The 18746-nt window shown below is 53.0% G+C and overlaps 1 protein-coding gene across 1 annotated transcript in view; it reads left to right on the top strand.

Moving 5' to 3' along the window:
• The window catches only part of UNC13B (unc-13 homolog B), a gene marked incomplete at its 5' end in the record, with an annotated part of 34469 nt that overhangs the window by 10864 nt on the left and 4859 nt on the right, over positions 1 to 18746 (top strand). The window contains 8 exons of the mRNA XM_015826306.1: positions 541 to 667; positions 5552 to 5648; positions 8021 to 8164; positions 8275 to 8352; positions 10388 to 10465; positions 14580 to 14668; positions 16865 to 16988; positions 18550 to 18606. Of these exons, the coding sequence (XP_015681792.1) occupies positions 541 to 667; positions 5552 to 5648; positions 8021 to 8164; positions 8275 to 8352; positions 10388 to 10465; positions 14580 to 14668; positions 16865 to 16988; positions 18550 to 18606 (794 nt within the window). The remainder of the gene's footprint in view (positions 1 to 540; positions 668 to 5551; positions 5649 to 8020; positions 8165 to 8274; positions 8353 to 10387; positions 10466 to 14579; positions 14669 to 16864; positions 16989 to 18549; positions 18607 to 18746) is intronic.

The raw sequence follows: 18746 nt of genomic DNA, 5'->3' as shown, positions 1-18746 counted from the left end.
TTTGGGTACTCAGCAGCCCAGCCACATTTACGGCCATTTTCTGTGTCCCACAGTCACATGACCGCTGTTTTACAGTGGATTTCCTGCAAAACAGCCCATGCTTCCAGTTTTCAGCAAAACTGCACCATAATGAGCCATGGGTGGCTTAGCAGTCGTGGTGTTTGCTCTTACAACCACGGTATTCGCCCTGATGACAACGGATTTTGCCCATCCTAGGGCTGCCCGTGATGGGGGAAGCGGCTTCAGATGGTTGCCTTCTTGGGACTGGAGAGGGGTGGGCTGGAAGTGGTGCTGCCAGACAGATGGGGCTTGCCCCCCAAAGAACACAATTCTCTTCAACTCTGGACTTGCCAGACTGCAGAAACGGAGGCCCTGTTTTCTCCCCCCGCCTGGCGTGGCCAGGAATTATTCAGAGTTTGGGGTCCTGCACTGGACCTTCTGCTTGGCAGCTCTCTGGAAAGATGCCGTGGCAGTGCCCGTTGCCCCCTGACAGCCTGGTCACTCTCTGCTCTCCCTCTCTCCCCCCTCTCTTTCCTCCAGAGCATGAGAAGCAGCGGCTGTGCAGGAGCGCCGACTACATGAATCTGCACTTCAAGGTGAAGTGGCTTTATAACGAGTACCTCTGCAGCCTGCCAGCCTTCATGGGGATGGTGCCCGAGTACCCAGCGTGAGTTCCTTCCTGCCCCTCCCCACCACTATTTAACAAAATGAAATTCAGTGGTGAAAAAAGTAAGGTTCTACATTTAGGCAAGAAAAACCAAATGCACAGGTATAGTATAGGGGGTACCTTGCTCAATAGTAGTAATTATGAGAGGGATCTCGGAGTCCTAGTGGACAATCACTTCAATATGAGCCAGACGTGTGCTGCAGCTGCCAAAAAGGCCAACACAGTGCTAGGCTGCATTAACAGAGGGATAGAATCAAGATCACGTGAAGTATTAAGACCACTCTACAATGCCTTGGTAAGGCCACACTTAGAATACTGCATCCAGTTTTGGTCACTGCAATGTAAAAAAGATGTTGAGACTCTAGAAAGAGTGCAGAGAAGAGCAACAAAGATGATCAGGGGATTGGAGGCTAAAACATATAAGGAACGGCTGCTGGAATTGGGTATGTCTAGTTTAATGAAGAGAAGGACGAGGGGGGACATGATAGCAGTGTTCCAATATCTCAGGGGCTGCCATAAAGAAAAGAGGGAGTCAAGCTATTCTCCAAAGCGCCTGAAGGACAAGAAGCAACGGATGGAAACTAATCAAGGAGAGAAGCAACCTAGAACTAAGGAGAAACTTCCTGACAGTTAGAACAATTAACCAGTGGAACAGCCTGCCTCCAGAAGCGGTGAATGCTCCAACACTGGAAGTTTTTAAAGAAGAGACTGGACAGCCATTTGTCCGAAATGGTGTAGGGTTTCCTGCCTGAGCAGGGGGTTGGACTAGATGACCTCCAAGGTCCCTTCCAACTTTACTATTATTATTAACTCTTCTCCCTCCCTCCTGGGACACTTTTGCAGCTGCTTCCAAGGGGGAATGGGAGGAGGCCATCCCTTGCCTGGGTCTGGAGTCACATCAGGAGCTTTGGGGAGACTGGCGAGCTGGGGATGCCAGGCCTAGCTTGTGGGGCTCCCTCGGGGAGGGGTTTGCAGGAGGAGAAGTGCGTTCAGGCCAGATGGAGGAGCTGAAGAAGTGGCACGTGGGCTTGCATGGGCTCCCTCTTGCCCAGAAAGAGCAGCGGGCAGCCAGGAGGACAGCAGCCAGAAATACTTCTGGGGACCCCTTTGGGTGGCTGGCTGAGAATTCAGGACTCTCCGGACACCTTCGTGCCGGTTATCAGCATTAAGGCTCTTTGGAAGAAGCCCTGTTTCTCTCCAGACCCAGCCCTGCCTAGACTATGCTTCCCCAGGTGGGTTTCCTCAGCAGCTGCTTGGGGACTCTGGCCTGCACCCCAGCACTGAAGATTGTTTCAGTTGTGCTTGTGAGAATAACAAAATAACTCCGTAGCGTGGTCCTGCTGAGCCCTCGTCTTGGGCCTATGCTGCTCATCCACCCTTGTGTCAAGTCAGGAGTGTGTGTTGCAGTGCCCAGGACTTGGGAGAAGGCCTGCTTGGATCTGTCACTGAACTGCTTGGCCTCGGCTGTGGGGCAATGTGGACCATTGGCCAAGCTGCCCCCTGCACACCGAAAGGGGTCCCAGCATTAAGCATTACCAGCTATGCTCGTTGCTGAGGCCACTGTCGGGTGGGCTAAGGATTGGGCCCTAGATGTGTCTCAGGGCCCCTCGGCTCTCCTGCGACCCTCCCTCTCGCCTGCCCCCTGCCTTTTACCGAGTGCCTGTCAGATGCCAAGGCACAGGCACCGCTCACTTTTGCAGCTCCATCAGATACCAGAAATATTGGGATTAAGCACCAGAGGGCAAGACGAGAAACAAGGGTTGGAAACTGATCAAAGAGAGAAGCAGCCTGGAATTAAGGAGAAAGTTCCTGGCAGTGAGGACAATTAACCAGTGGAACAGCTTTGCCTTCAGAAATTGTGGGCGCTCCATCACTGGAGGTTTTTAAGAAGAGACTGGACAGTCACTTGTCTGAGGTGGTATAGGATAGGTTCTCCTGCTTGAGAAGGGGGCTGGACTAGAAGACCTCCAAGGTCCCTTCCAGCTTCTGTTCTATCCTATCCTATCCCATGCCATCCCATTATATTCTATTCTATTCCATTCCATTCCATTCCTTATTCTATTCTATTCTATTCTATTCCATATTCTATTCTATTCTATTCTATTCCATATTCTATTCTATTCTATTCTATTCTATTCTATTCTATTCCATTCCATTCTATTCTATTCTATTCTATTCTATTCTATTCTATTCTATTCTATTCTATTCCATATTCTATTCTATTCTATTATCATTCCATTCCATTCCATTCTATATTTCTCTATTCTATTCTATTCTATTATTCCATTCCATTCCATTCTATATTTCTCTATTCTATTCCTATTCTATTCTATTCCATTCCATTCCATTCCTTATTATATTCTATTCTATTCCATTCCATATTCTATTCTATTCTATTATTCCATTCCATTCCATTCTATATTTCTCTATTCTATTCTATTCTATTCTATTCTATTCTATTCTATTCTATTCTATTATCATTCCATTCCATTCCATTCTACATTTCTCTATCCTATTCTATTCCATTCCATTCTATTTCATTCTATTCTATTCTATTCTTTGCTGCTCCTGTCCCTCTGAACGGGAGGAAAAGCCCATCACAATCTGAGGCACCATTTATCTTGCTCCCCCTCCTGGGGGGCACCAACTGGTAAAAAGATGAGGGGGTTTGAAAAGCCCCTTTCTTCCAGCATCCAGGTCAGAGCAGGTGGGCAGAGGCCAGGTTTCAGGGAGGCCTCCGCTTGCAACAGGGCTCCGGGCACAGCTCCCTGCCTGGCTGAGCACGTCTCCCTTCCAGCGCCTTGTTGGAGGCCTTTTTCCTATCTAGGAGCCCAGCCAGCAGGACAGTGGCTTTCCAAGCTGCCACAGACGTGTGTGCCCTGCCTTCCTCGGTTTTGGGCCCCAGAAGCGCTTCTCCGTTCCAACACAAACACAGGAAAGGAGGGTTATTTCAGGCTCCCGGAGTAGTGTCTCTCACCTCCTTCTTCATCACCTTTGCACGTTTTAAGCAGCCCATAATTAGCACCAGGAGTATAAACTCTGCCGCTGCTGCTGCTGCTGTGTTGGCCCAGTGCAGTCGTCAGCTGTCAGAAGCTGTCTGGGTCTGGGTTGGCTCCTTCCTTGTTGGCAGGCAATTTGTTTGGGTGGCACCGAAAGGCTGCCGGTGGCTCTGCGCCACTGGGAGGGGGGCAAGGGGCCAAGAGATGGTGGGGCTGCTCTCCTCTCTTCATCCTCCCAGCCGTCCTCTGGGAGGGGAAGGAAGGGAGAAGCAGGTGGGGGCAGGCCAAGGGGGATGAGTGGGAAGGAGGGGCAGCAGTTGGGCTTTGAGGGGAGCTGGGGGGGCAGGATGGGGGGGACTGCAATAGCTAGGCAAGCTATCTGACCCTAGCACTAATCCAACACACACACACCCCATTTTCCAACTTCACTTAATTAGGTTCCTGCCTCAGTTGACGATTCTTTTTAAAAACAGCATGTTGCACCTTTCCCCATGGATAAAATGTGTCCCTTTCCTTGTCTAAAACCATCCTGTATAATTGGGGCCTGCGTGTGTGAACCGGTCAGGAAAGAGGGCGCCTGGCAGAGATGCCTTTCTCGGCCTCTGAGCCAGGGCTCCAGCATGGAGAGGAAGACCCTGCTCTCAGCTCTCTTGACTCTTCTCCAGCTGTGAGAGGAAAGAGGGAGGGGGGGAGAGATCGATCTGCTTTATTTTCCTCCTCCCACAACCTTTTTGGGGGGGATTTTACACACACACACACACACCATTCAAGGCCTGATCCTGTGTAGCCCCTTCACGAGCGGCCAGGCTCCATCAGGGCTTGCAGGCCAAGATGTATACAAGTTGGCAGGCTGGATCTTGGGCATCTCCATTAAAAGGGCCCCAGCCTCATTTGGGGGGGGGGATGTCTCCCTGTGCCCCAGGGAGTGCCTGGGAAAGCCAGCTCCTCCCACTGGTGGCTGTAGGCCAGCCATTGCTACACACACACACCCAGCCTGGCACTTGGCCCTTTCCGCTCTTATGCTCTTGACTGGGGGCCAGTGGACAGAGACACCCAGCAGGCATGAAGCTCTGGGGGGAGGGTTATCTATTTACAGGAAGTCCTTGACTTACGACTTATTGAGCCCAAAGTCATGAATAATGACCGTGTAAATATTTTTTAATGTAAAAACATTTTACAGCCTCTTTGGCGGTAAAACCGTCATAAATCACGGTCTGGGATTGTAACTGTGGGTCACTGCAGGTGTCCGTAAATGCGGGGCTGTTGCTGAGTGGCGCAGGATGTGGTCACGTGACCAGGGGCGTGGATGTCATAACTTTGAATCTTGAGTTGTAAGTACAGTTTCCAGAGTCTGTCGTAACTTCAGACGGTCGCTAAGCGACCGGTCGTAAGTGAAAGGCTGACCGTGCTTAGCCCAGGAGCTGTAAAAGGAAACTTTTCAGAAAGGCAGCCGTTCCATTTTCCCTGCCTGCAAACAGCCAAGCCGAGGGGCGAGATAGGCGAGGGGAGTCGGGAGTCACCCCACTTGTAGGTTCCCTTGGCTTTTTGGAGGTGGGGGTGTCGCTTCAGGCTGACTTCACACAAGGGAGGCCAGAAGGAAAGCCGTGGGGGGCAGGAACAGGAGCCCCCAAGGTCGTGAGTTTACCTGACAGGGCAAGGGAGAAAGGTGAGGCTGTTTGGGGACCTTGTGCTGGGAGGGGTTCCTCTTGGGAAGCAAAGGAGGACAGGAGGAAAATCCCTGGAAAAACAGCTGGGATGTGTCTTGATTGAGGGGGTGGATGGGGGCGGTTCCCCAAGAAGAGATCTCGGCTGCCTGTCAGTCCCAGACAGAGCGCAGAATTGCTCATGCAAGTGTCTACCCCCCCCCTCCCTTCTCCATCTGCAGGTGGTTCGAGGCCTTCGTGGTGCAGTGGCTGGACGAGAACGAAGAGGTCTCCCTGGAATTCCTGCACGGAGCTCTGGAGCGGGACAAGAAGGACGGGGTAGGTGTGGAAGGAGACCCTCCTTGGGTCCTGCAGCCCCTGGGTGGGAGGGGGCAACAGCCCCAGGCAGAACGGGTTGCAGCTACTGAAGCTGAGAAAGACACGCCCACCCCCCCTCCACCCTCCACCCCTTTCCTGGGCAGAGGATGTTTCTGTTATGGCAGCCTGATCACACCTACACATACACACCCCGCCTGTCTTCCTGATAAGCAAATGGGCCAACGGGATAGCCTCCGGTTAGTCCAGTGTTTCTCAACCTTGACAATTTTAAGGCATGTGGACTTCAACTCCCAGAATTCCACAGCCAGCAATGCTGGCTGTGGAATTCTGGGAGTTGAAGTCCACCTGCCTTAAAATTGTCAAGGTTGAGAAACACTGGGTTAGCCTCTCGCGTTGTGCTGAAGGAGAAGCCTCGGCCGCAGGGCTCCGTTCTCCTTAGTTTGAATTGTCCTGGCTCTGGCAAACTGGCATTCGGAGGGTGGCAGCAACGGGTGCGTGAACAGAGAGCAAAGGGGTGGGTGGGTCAGGATCAGAATTCTCATGAGGATACTTGGGCGGGGGGGAGGGGGGCAAAGGCAAGGATGTGCGTTTTGATCTGTCACCAACTGTGCCAAGTTCCATCTGACCTGGATTTTCCAACCAGGGACTTCACCCAGGAGCTTGACCTAGACCAGGGGTAGGCAACCTTGGCTCTTTTATGACTCGTGGACTTCAACTCCCAGAATTCCTGAGCCAGCCATGCTGAGGGAAAGGGAGAGTTTTCAAGCTGAGCCATGCTGGCTCAGGAATTCTGGGAGTTGAAGTCCACGAGTCATAAAAGAGCCAAGGTTGCCTACCCCTGACTTAGATGTTAAATAGACGTGGGGAGGGCCCTGAAAAGGGGCTGTGCACTAGGCCTCTCCCCCCTCAGCTGTAAGCCGCCCAGAGTCACCAAGGCGATGAGATAGGCAGCATCTAAATATAACAAATAAACTGGGACCAGCCTCAGAGAAAGGAGGAGACGCAGCGTAGCACTGTGTCCTCCGCTTCCAGTCCCCCCAGACCAAGGGTAGGCAACCATGGCTCTTTTATGACTCGTGGACTTCAACTCCCAGAATTCCTGAGCCAGCATGGCTCAGCTTGGAAACCTCTCCCTTTCCCCTCAGCATGGCTGGCTCAGGAATTCTGGGAGTTGAAGTCCACGAGTCATAAAAGAGCCAAGGTTGCCTACCCCTGCCCCAGACCATCCCAAGGTAGTCGTAATAATTGTGCCAGCCTATAACTAATGGCATTGAAAGTGGCTAAGAGGTCAAGGGGAGCCAGAACAGACCCCCTTCCCACTCTCACTAGAGGTCCTCCACACGCCCGATCAATGCCATTTTAATCCAACACCCAGTCCTGAAACCTGACTGATAATCCACTTCCTCCAGAATTCTCTGCAGTTGCTGTGTGAACACCTCAAAAAACCTTTTCTGAAAAGGAATTTGAACACTGTTGAGAATAATTGCATCTAGTGATGGAATCTTGCAGAGGGGATAAATCACAGCCTCCTTAAGTCATACTGGGCTCTCTCAATGATGAATTCATGATATCTGAGCACCTCCCCCTGCCACCCCCAGAATCTCACCCTAGGCCAGGGTTAGGCAACCTTGGCTCTTTTATGACTCGTGGACTTGAACTCCCAGAATTCCTGAGCCAGCATGAATTCTGGGAGTTGAAGTCCACGAGTCATAAAAGAGCCAATGTTACCCCTGCCCTAGGCCCTAGCCAAATAGGAAGGACCTGGATCTCACCCACAGTGGCCCCACGCACAGCTTTGAGAAACCTGCCCACCTCCTCGGGAGTCACGGGGCCAAACTCTTCCCAGAAAAGAGTTAAGCCAGACTGAGCCTTAAGTCACCTCCATGGGACTTGCCTCAGATGAGTCCAACTTGGAGCAGAGCTGAGCGACTTTATGGCTGGGTGTCTCATAATGACCTTGCAGATGAAGCTCTGGTGCCACTGTGCCCAGGAGAACCTGGGTCACCTTAGGGCCACAGGTGGCTTTCACAGGTGCGATAAGGGTGGGGAAATACACACATTCTGCCACCCTTGCTCCTGATCAGCTCCTGCTCAGTCAGCTCTCCAGCCATCTCTTCTCTAAGCACCCCTTTTATTCTGCCTTTTGGCCTAGTCGTGACTAGAGTTCGGGAACTGATTCTCACAGCATATTTAACTAAATGGAAAACTTTCTATATCCGCATTTGCCCTGCTGGCAAAGCTGGGTGGCTTTAATCCTGGTGGTGGGGTGTTTTTTGCGGGTTCATTGTTGTGTGAACCCAGCATTTCCAAATCCAGGTTGGCATGTTGGCTAGGTTCTCCCAGAATGTGATTGCTCTCTGTTTGGGGTTTAGTTTCAACAAACGTCTGAGCACGCCCTCTTCTCCTGCTCGGTGGTCGATATCTTCACCCAGCTGAATCAGAGTTTTGAGATCATCAAGAAGCTGGAATGCCCTGATCCAGCCATTGTCGCTCGCTACATGCGGCGTTTTGCCAAGGTACCATTCTCCACCCCTCCCTCCCTTTGGTCTTTGCCCAAATGCCATCCAGGATGGTCCATTGTGCTGCTCCTCAGAAGGTTGAGTTAAGGTCTCTGATCTCCTTGTAGACCATCGGGAAGGTGCTGGTGCAGTATGCTGATGTTGTCTCCAAGATCTTCCAGAGCTTCTGCTCCAAGGAGAAGGTGGTAAGTCCCTGGCCTGACTCGGCCCAGGCATTGACCCGTTCAGTGAAAGGGCTGCCCTTTGGCCAGGAGGCAGCCAGCACGTCGTGGCACTAGCTTTAGGGCAATCAGCAGCTAGTGCTGTAAGACAGTGGTTCTTAACCTTTTTGAACGAATCGCCCCCTTGAGCCAATGAGGAAGTTGTCATCACCCCCTCCCCCAACATAACCTCTCAATCACAACATAGGAAATAATTCTTCAATTTATGCAAACAATTTTTTTGTTTTCTTTAAAATTGTCATCAAGACATATCGATGCAAATAATTTATTTCCAGTCTTTTTCCCTTATCTCAACTGTGTGAAAATTTTTTGGTGCCACCTGTCACTTTATTCCCAAACTTCGTGATACATGTATTTCATTATTATCTTATTTATTTAAGACACTTAAATGTAATGACCACTGAAAACAAAATTCAATTGCAAGAAAGTGAAATGCCTGCAAAGAAAAACAGTAACATTTAATGATTGAATTACAAGTGAAATTTAAGACACAAAAAGAAATATAAAAAGGGCACAAGAACAAACCGCAATGCAGGAACTAAGAATTTCAAGACGAAAACTCTGAAACTAAATTAAGATTTGAGGAAAGTATATATAGTCACGCACACTGCAAAAAGGATTAAAAAGACACAAAGAAAATATAATATCGAACTGGAGTGCACGCTAAAAAAGTACAATACAAAGAGACACAAAATGTTTTACAGAGCACAACAAAAATTCGAAAACGAAGCCAAAAACTCAAACTGGAACGTGAAATCCAATGCAAGCAAATACAACGATAAAAGCTCAGACAATTATTAACGAAAAAAAATGTATGTACACAAAAAGCAAAAAAAAAAAAGAACATCAATGGCTGCCCTGTGCTTGGTGAGCTGATGCCAATTTCTTGATGTCTGGAACCATTTTTGTTAATCGCATTCTTAAATCACCGCGCGAGCGATCTGATGTTTTCGCACGACAGATATACAGTGATTCACTGTACGATAAAGTCTCAAAAGTGTCCCCAAAAGTTCTCGCTCCATCGCCCCCATATCGCCCCCTTTTCATTCCTTCGCCCCTGCATTGCCCCTTTTCGTTCCATCGCCCCCCTGAAAAACAAAATCGCCCCCTGGGGGTGATATCGCCCAGGTTAAGAACCACTGTTGTAAGAGACATGATCAGGGCAAAGCTATCTGGGCAGCTTCTCAAAGTCCTTCTCTGCTGGAGCAAAGTCTCCAACCAGCCTTTCTCCATGTGGAGAACTCCAAGGCTCTGGTCCCAGCGGACAGCCGTGGTGGTCCAGGGACCAGAGCAGCTTCCCTAGGAGGAAAGGTGGTGATGTTGGGGGCTTTCTGGTCAAGAAAGGAGGCAAATGAGAAAGGACTTGAGGGAAGTGTTCAGAACTGAACATGGGTCAAGTGGACAAGGAGAAGCCGTTCTCCCTTTCCCACAAATATTGGAATACGGGATCGAATGAAACAGAATCCTGGGGTAAACAGGGTCAAGAAAAGGAAATACTTTTTAGTGCAAGGTTAGATCAGGGTTGAAATTCGCCATCGTAAGACGTGCTGGTGCCAGTCTGGCTGGCCTCAAGCAAGGGGTGGACCAGTGCAAGGAAGTCCTGGGCTCTTAGCTCTGAGGGCCATGGAACTGCCTCGGGAGGCATCTGCTGGGAGAGGTGGGGGGGGCTTCCTTGGGCAGCTCGATAGCCCCTGTGAGAGCAGAGACTGGACTGGGTGGGCCAGGGCTCCAATCCATTCTTGCAGTATATAAATGGATCCAGGTCAGAGCAAGAACCACAGACAGATGTCCCTCTTGCTCCCACATCATCCCTGGGACCAAGGAAGTAGAAATGGGTCTTTCGGTCCTCTGTTCATCCAGACCTTCTTTAGCGGTTGGGCTTCTTTGCTGCCCCAGATGGCACTGGGGAAGGTGACTACTTGCAGGAAGGGGCCTAAACCACAGATCTCCCTCTTCCTCCTTGAAATCTGATGGCCTTTTGCCTCCCTCCCTCCCTCAGCCCTGCATCCTGATGAACAATGTCCAGCAGCTGAGGGTGCAACTGGAGAAGATGTTTGAGGCCATGGGTGCTAAAGAGGTGAGTCCCGGGTTCCTCTTTGACTGGAAGGTGGGGGAGAGGGCCTTCTGTGGTGGCCAAGGCCATCAGTGGGGGGGGGAGGGGGAGGTTCCCTTATGGCAGCGGAAGGTCATCCTTGTTCTCAGCTGACAGCTGAGATGGCCTCCTTCAGAAGATGAATGGGAGTCTTTGGGAGAGGCTGGCTGCAGGAGGCTGTCTCTGCTGCCATGGCGGGCATGGAAGAGGGCGTGTGGGTGTCGTTCCATCTCTCCCAGGGATCTCATCCAGCCGACGGTCTCTTTCAGGTGGGGTGGACTTCAAAGGGAGCTTTCTCTGCCGCTTTGTGTGGTCAGCCTGGCAGAGCCCCTGAGAGCAGCCGGGCGTCTGTCGGTAACCCTGGAGCACGTCTCTATTGGGTCCGCTCTTCTCTTGGGCCTTTAAATTCTACATGCTCCTGGGAGGGGGTTGCCCTGTCTGGCCCACACACTCTTTGATCTTTCCCTTGCTACCCATTTGGATAATCGTGGTTTTGTCCCTTGCCACAAGAACCGTCTTTGGTTTTAAGCTTCGTAGAGTCTTTTAGTCAGGCATTTTTGTCAGATGCTGCAGAAACTGCCCCCCTCCCTCCAGAACAGCCGCCCTGGTGCTCCCGCTGAGTGCGTTGCATGCCCTCTGCGTTGTGGGCAGACAGGCAGGCCCAGGCTTGCATTGGCACAGGTAGTCATATCAGAGGAAGGAAACCAATGAATATATAGGAAGACCACATAGCAACATTGATAGCAACAGGGTGGGAAGGAGCCTCTCCGTGCCTGGTCTCTGGGTTTTTGACAGTAAGAGAAGGAGACCAGTTTTCATAACTACATGGATGAGACCCCTGGAAACCATTCAGTCCCACCCAGTCTTGGGCACGAAGCCAGCTGGGTGCCTTGGTCCGGCCCTCCCAGTCAGCCCCCAGGAGGAAGATGGCCAGGGCAAACCACTTTGGACAGTCCTGCCAGGAAAAATGCAGGACTTGTGCAGGCGGTCACTTGGAGTCGAGGCTGACTGGGAGACACACAATTTGTGTCTTTATTTTTTATGTGCCTAGGTAAAAACTCTTCAGGTGGATGGGAGAGGGAGGTTGGGAGTCTCTGCATGGCCGCCAGAAGTGCCTGTGGTCACTTCGCTGACTCCTGTCTCACGGACATGTTGGTCAGCTTTTCCAAAAGCGACGGCTGCGTAATGGGCACAAGGCAGGCAGGGATGCGTCGCAATGCGCCTGCAAGCAGTGTGCCCTGTCCCTCTGCTTCTGTGGCCGCCACATTAGTGGGTGTGTGATTTGTCTGTTTTTTGTGGCCGGACCAAGCCCTCCGGACCCTCAAGGGTGGAGCTTTTGTTCCGATCCAGCCTTTCCTACTCATTCCCCCTTTGGGGAGGAAAAATCGGGGAGGGGGTCCCCTCCCCTTGGCTCCTGGCTGATGGATGAGTCGGTGGCAGCTGAGAATGGAGTCATTGACTCTTAAACTGAACTGAAGGAAGAACACACACACACACACACACCAAAGTTAGTGAAAATTCCCCATTTCAAGGCAAGGAGGGAGGCCCGGCTGAGGACCTCCGGTTCTTCCCGGCCCCATCTGGAGATATCCCAGTCGACGCACCTGCAGGACATCTGCAGACACACCTGCCTGTAGAGACAAGCATATTTTCCCGCGTTAGAGTTAGTGACATCTAAACTACATTTGTTTGGACTGAATTATTGCCCATAAAATAAGAAATCTGTTCACAAAACAGATCGATGCATAAATGATAAAACAGTTGCTTCCTCTCGCCTCCCACTCTTGTCCAGAAAACACGCAAGAGCCCACAGACTCCACAAAAATCAGTGGGGGACAAACACAGGTGAAGGCGGGGTCAGAGGAAGAGAAGGGGTGAGGGAGGTGGGCAAGGGCCCCTCCCCAGATGGTCCTAAGCCAGCAGCTTCATCCCAGACCCATCTGTTGCCAAGGAAGGGGGGAGGAGAAGCATCCCTCCTGCCCCAAAGAGGGTGGCTTGTAGCTTTCACTTCGCAATCCCGTCTGTGGGAGAGGAGGTGGTGCAAAAATTGACACCGATTTCAATATAAAATAAACAAGGCAGCTGGAATTATAGCATTAGGGCGTCTCTGCCTCATGAATGCTCTGGCCCCCTTCAGTGCCAGAGGCCCTGGGTCCAGCCCAACTTGCAGGGGGGTGGGAGGGAGGTAGAGGAGGCGAAGTGACCGGAAGAGAGGAAGGAGAGCAGCCCCATTGAAGCCCGTCACAAAGACCCCCAATTTATTGGAGAAGCAGCAGCAGCAGATTCTGTCCCCGGCTTTCCTCAACAGCATCTCTTCTTACCTGCCCTCTCCCTCCTGCTTTTGAAGGCAACTCTCCCCACCCCCCCACCCAGCCTTGTTTCCGTGCACCTTCCCCAGCAGGATCCCAGAGGTGAATCTGATGAAACACACACACACACATACACACACACGGATGGAGCTGTTCTCCTGCTGTGCAGGAAAGTCATTATTGCCTAAAACAATGATGGCGAACCTTTTAGAGACCGAGTGCCCAAACTGCAACCCAAAACTCACTTATGCATCGTCGGGTGCCGGGTGGGTGTGGCCCGTTGGGTGGGCGTGGCCCGTTGGGTGGCCGTGGCTGCGGCGGTAACGGCAGACTGGGTGGGCCTAAAAAGTTCAATCAATCAGTTCCAACTTTGCAAGATCTTTTTTTTCCCCCCGCGGGAAGTTGAAATTGACTGATTGATTCAACCTTTTTTTTTTTTGCACACAGTGTCAGAGGCCTAAAGTGAAAAGGTTTTATAAAACCCAGCTGAAGGCCTAGGACTGGGGCGACGGCACACGTGCCCACAGAGAGGGCTCTGAGTGCCGCCTCTGGCACCCGTGCCATAGGTTCGCCACCATTGGCCTAAAGTCATTATTGCCCTTCCCCTCTCCCTGTCTCCTCCCCTGCCCAATGTTCAAGGGAAATGTTAAGGAATGTGCACTGCGTGAGGCAGATCATGCGCTGCCTGGGTGCAGCTCTCGCCTAGATCCGTGCATGCTTATGGGCCTGGGATCCTTCCCTCATGAGGGTCCCTGCCCAGTCTGAGTGCAAATGAGCCGCCTAGCTGCGAAGTTCAGCCCTGCTGCTCTTCTTTGCCTCCTGGCTCTCCTGCAGGGCCTCTAGCAAAAGGTCTTGAGGAGCTGAGTGCAAGCAGAGTGGAGGCGATGCCTGGCTTTGCTCATAGCTCCTCCCTTGGTCTTGACACTCAATACTGTCCACAGGCAGCAAAAAGGAAGCCAGAGGGCATCTTTGTCCTGAGGGGGGGGGTGCCCCTATGCCTGGGCAGCATGGTCTTCCCCAGGGCCCCCAGCGGCATCACAGCAAGGCTGCGTTGCTTCATCCAAATGGTTGAAAGAAGCCCCAGCACGGCCAGTCCCTTCCGGCCCTCCTCGGAGTGGGCAGTTTGCCCTGCCCTGCTGCTTGTGACCCATGCAAGCCAGGCCCAGGCTGTCTGCACACAGCAAGACCCTGGGGCTGGGTTTCGCCACAGGCGGGCCCAAATCAATAAGCCACATTATGCAGAAATGTGACAGTCCAGTTCTGGCTTTCGGGCCTTGGCACTTAGGAAGTCTGGCGCCACACAAAGACACCCCCCCCCAGGGCTTGTTCCGGGTCAGGTGGGAGAGGCCCTATGAGCTGAGCAGTACTGAGGTTCCAGGCCCTTGGTGGGGCCCAGCTTTGGGGCTAGGAGGAGATTGGACAGCCCTGCTCTGAAAAGCAGGGAAGCCCTGCAAGGATGCGGGTGCCTGAGAGCTAGGGAGGAGGGGGTTGTTCTTTTCATAGCAGAGTTGGGAAAGGGGCATCATCGAGATAGACTGAACTCTTGACACACACACACACACATACACATACCCCGTCTTGCCTGCACTCCTAGTCTGGCGGAAGCCGAGGGCACCCTGGTAGGGCAACGGAGAGTTCTCCAGCCTCGCTCGGCACTCTTAGCTGCCGGTGGCCTCAATGCCACACCAGCCTGTTCCTGGCGGGGAGTGGTCCTCCGGCCCCACCGCTTGGTCCGGTGCCCAAGGAGGCCAGGCCCCTGTTCCCAAATGCAACCTTGCTCTTTTTTGCAGCTGGACCCCGAGGCCAGCGATTCCTTGAAGGAGCTGCAGGTGAAGCTGAACAACGTGCTGGATGAGCTCAGCACCACCTTCGGAAACAGGTGGGCTTTTCCCTCCCCCCCGCAAGGCCCCCTCCCTCCGTCTGGCCCGGCACCGAGCAGGAGAAGGGAACGCAGAGCCCCCAAAGAAGAATTTGTGGCGGATTCTGATTTTTTGCTGTTTTTGCCTCTTGTGACATCCCCCCCCCCCAAAAAAAGTGGACTGATCTGCATTTGGCTCTTGCAGCACAATGGAAACGTGAATTCTGAAGTGTGAAATCCGTCTGGATTTCTTAGTGTTGGCTTTTGTCACAAGTTGAGCAAAAAAAAAAAAAAAAGTAAGATCAAGGTGTCCCTGCGGGTTTTCCTCCACTAGTTGTGACCGACTTTAGGGGGGTGGCGCTCACCTCCGTTTCTTAAGCCAAAGAGCCAGTATTGTCCGGAGATGTTTCAGCTATCATGTGGCTAACATGACATCACGCCGCAGCACAGCGGACGGTGAAACACGGAACGCTGTTACATTTCTTATATAGCTTATATGTGCTACCTATTGATCTACCTGCATATATTTACGTGGTTTTGAACTGCAGGAGCTGGCCCGGAGACGGTAGCTCACTCCGTTCTGCAGCAGCTGGGTCTCAGATGGTAGATTCGTAGACCTTTAACCATCTAAGACAGTGATGGCGAACCTTTTAGAGACTGAGTGCCCCAAAACTGCCCCCTGCCCCCGCTCCACCTCCTGCCCTGCCTGTTCCGCCCCCTGCCCCCTGCCCCGCCTGCCCCAGGGCCACGCACCGCCTCCATGGTCCGCTGCAGATCGCCCAGGCAGTCCTGCAGCGCCATGGCAGACACGCCCTCCGCCCACAACCCACAGCATCATCTGCACGCTATGGGGCTCGAGGGCGGAGTCTTGTCCCTTCTGCCCGGCTATGTCCTTGGCTGCACTGCTCTGTGTGGGCCGTGCCTGGGGGCGACTCTCTTCCAGGGGGGATGCTGGTGAGGAGGGGGCCACGGGGGGAGGTGGGGCTGGGGCGACGGCGTGCGTGCCCACAGAGAGGGCTCCGAGTGCCACCTCTGCCACGCGTGCCATAGGTTCGCCACCACTGATCTAAGATTCAGTGTCTTAACCACTGAGCCACCGCGAGTGATTTCCCTGAGGGTTGGGGGCTGGGAGAGCACAAGCTAAATCTGAAGGGAGATTCTCNCAGGAAGGAGGGAGCAGCCTAGGCCAGGGGTAGGCCACCTTGGCTCTTTTATGACTCGTGGACTTCAACTCCCAGAATTCCTGAGCCAGCATGGCTCAGCATGGAAACCTCTCCCTTTCCCCTCAGCATGGCTGGCTCAGGAATTCTGGGAGTTGAAGTCCACGAGTCATAAAAAAGCCCAGGTTGCCTACCCCTGGCCTAGGTGATCACGTGGCTTCTCTGGAGTGAGGAGCTGGTGACTGGCGGGGCTGCTGGGGGAAAGACAGAAGGGGGGGGCTCGGCCTGGGTGCAGGCGTTGCGTCCCCAACAGGAGCTCCCGTCTGAGCTGAAGGTTGGCCTTGGGGGCTTCAAGGGCCCCTCCCCAACCCAAGATTTTGAGGGGCCAGGAAGCTGGTACTCCTCAGTCCTAACTGGTCTGCTTCACAGAGCGGACACCTTGGTGCTTCTCACATTTGTTGTGAGCAGATTTAGTGGGTGGAAACGTGGCGGAGCCTCTGGCACACTCAATGGCCTTGCAAAGCTGAGCGGTTGGGAGGCCCAGCAGCTTCCCCGGTTCTTCTAAGGCCATGTTAGTTTGGCTCGCCCCCTCCCCCCAACTCTTTCATCCTCTGGGGCAGGGGTAGGCAACCTTGGCTCTTTTATGACTCGTGGACTTCAACTCCCAGAATTCCTGAGCCAGCATGGCTCAGCTTGGAAACCTCTCCCTTTCCCCTCAGCATGGCTGGCTCAGGAATTCTGGGAGTTGGAGTCCACGAGTCATAAAAGAGCCAAGGTTGCCCACCCCTGCTCTGGGGACACCTGGGTGCCTGTTGGACCCCTCCCTTGGACCTGCGACGAAGGGCCAAAAGTTAGACCCCCGCTAGATTCCCCCATCAGCCCGTCTTGGCCCATTTGCAGAGCCTGAAGGTCCCTGTGTGGCACGCCAACCTTCAGCACATGGCAGACGTCAAGGGCCCCTCTGAGAGCATACAGTCCACCCCCTGCTTAGGGCTGAGGCTGGATTAAGGCTTTCAAGACTTTTAGCTCACCCCCTGCACCCCCTTTCTCCCCACAGCCTGACCCTCTTTGCAAACGTCTGCGAGAAGACCGTGCTGAAGCGGCTGCTGAAGGATCTGTGGCGGGTTGTGATGGACACCCTGGAGAGGCTGATTGTGCTGCCTCCCCTCACGGATCACACTGTGAGTTCCCCTCCCGGTTCCTTACTCACTCCCCCCCCCAGCTCCCTGTCTGGAGCAGGCTAGGCTCAGCCCTGGAGCTCTGGAGAAGAGGCTGTGGGGCCAGAGCGAGGCAGGAGGGGCAGGCCTGACCTCCGGCTGCCAGCGTCCTTTGGAGCTAACCAACCATGGGCTCTTTGCAGTGGGGACCTCGGGGTGCTGCAACTCCCACTGAGGCTGAGTTGGAGGCCAGGAGGGCCTAGCAGGGAGCCTTCTGCAAAGCCCCTTTTCCCAATCAGAGTGTTTTTCTAAGCGTTGTAAACCTTAGTTTTAACAAATAACGCCTTTAAGATTTGTAGTATAGAACGTACATAAAAACGACATATTTTGAAGAAGAAAACATCACCTGTTATAAAGTCAGTTATATGGTGTAGGGCAGACATGTCAAACACAAGGACCAGGGGCCGGATGCGGCCCGTGAAGTGGTTTCATGTGGCCCGCAAAGCCATCCTGGAAACAGTGAGGGAATGGCCCCCGCTGCCTTGGCCCTGGCCCCGGCCGGCCGGGAGCCAATGTACAATTTTGTGGTGGCCCTCTATGCTGAAACGCATTCAGTCTTAGCTCCACAAGGCCGTCTGGAAACAGCGAGGAACCAGCCCCTGCCGTGTCGGCCCCGCCCCCTGGGTCCATGCTGGGGAGGTGTCACCCTTTATGAGGAATGAAGAAATGGACCATGCCTTGGCGCTTGCCCCGGTCCCACCCCCTTCTGCCAGAGACCCTCAGATCTGTCCCACTCCTGCCCAGGCCCCCACAGGCACCCTTGACGCGAACGATGTAGAGCTGGCCACACCCACCCAGTAGGCCACACCCACTCCATCCATGCCCACCCACTAGGCCGCACCCACCCTGGCCACACACACCCTGAGGGCAACCGCAATGCTGATGCGGCCCTCAATGAAATTGAGTTTGACACCCCTGGTGTAGGGCAAAAACCCTACACTGAACCCAGAAAAAAGAAAAGGGGGGAAAAACTGTAAAACAAAAATTAAAAACCTAAACAACTATAGAGAACTCTCCCTGGATGAAGTTCATAGTATGTCTAAAACCATTCTTAGGTTGTTTTTTTATTTCCCCTCCTCCCATTTGCACATAAGGGGGAAACCCTCTTTCTTAAAGCTGAAAAGACGGCACAAATTCTGTTTCTTTCTTCACTTGTCTTGATTCCATTTCCACTTTCGACCCACGAACAAAGCCGGCTCCATACGAATCGCTGGGCCTAATCCAGCCAGTCCTTCAGGCCAGGATGGCAGGGCCGCCCTTGCGGGGGCCTGGAGCACAAGAGAGGGTGAAAGGCTCCTGGAGGAGGAGGGTGTGAGTCCTCCCAGAGTTTGGTGTTTCCCCCCCCCCTCCAAGAAGCTCCAAGGACCAAACAGCGGTTCCTGGTTCCATCAACCGGGGGGGGGAGGCTCTTGGGGCAACTCGCATCTGGCTGAGGATTGCTCGTGTCCAGGGCAGACGCCGCATTTCGCTCACCGTCAAATTTTTAATCTTTTTTCTTCTGTCTTCTCCTGCTCGTCCTCGCCAGGGGACCCAGCTGATTTTCAGTGCTGCTAAAGAACTGGGCCATTTATCCAAGCTGAAGGTATTAGGTGGGGGGGGTGGAGGAACAGAGCAGCTCACACAATGCATGCCCCCACCCCAGCCTCTCCCCGTGTCCTCAGCCTTGCGCAAGAGCCTCGTGTCGCATGTCTGGCAGAGCATGTTCATCCCAGGTTCTTCCAC

Source organism: Protobothrops mucrosquamatus, unplaced genomic scaffold (assembly GCF_001527695.2).
Source record: "Protobothrops mucrosquamatus isolate PMUCROS unplaced genomic scaffold, P.Mucros_1.0 scaffold3047, whole genome shotgun sequence".
In the NCBI taxonomy this organism is placed as follows: Eukaryota; Metazoa; Chordata; class Lepidosauria; order Squamata; family Viperidae; genus Protobothrops; species Protobothrops mucrosquamatus.
The sequence above is the reverse complement of the archived record's forward strand: the minus strand, read 5'-3'. Positions and strand labels throughout refer to the sequence as shown.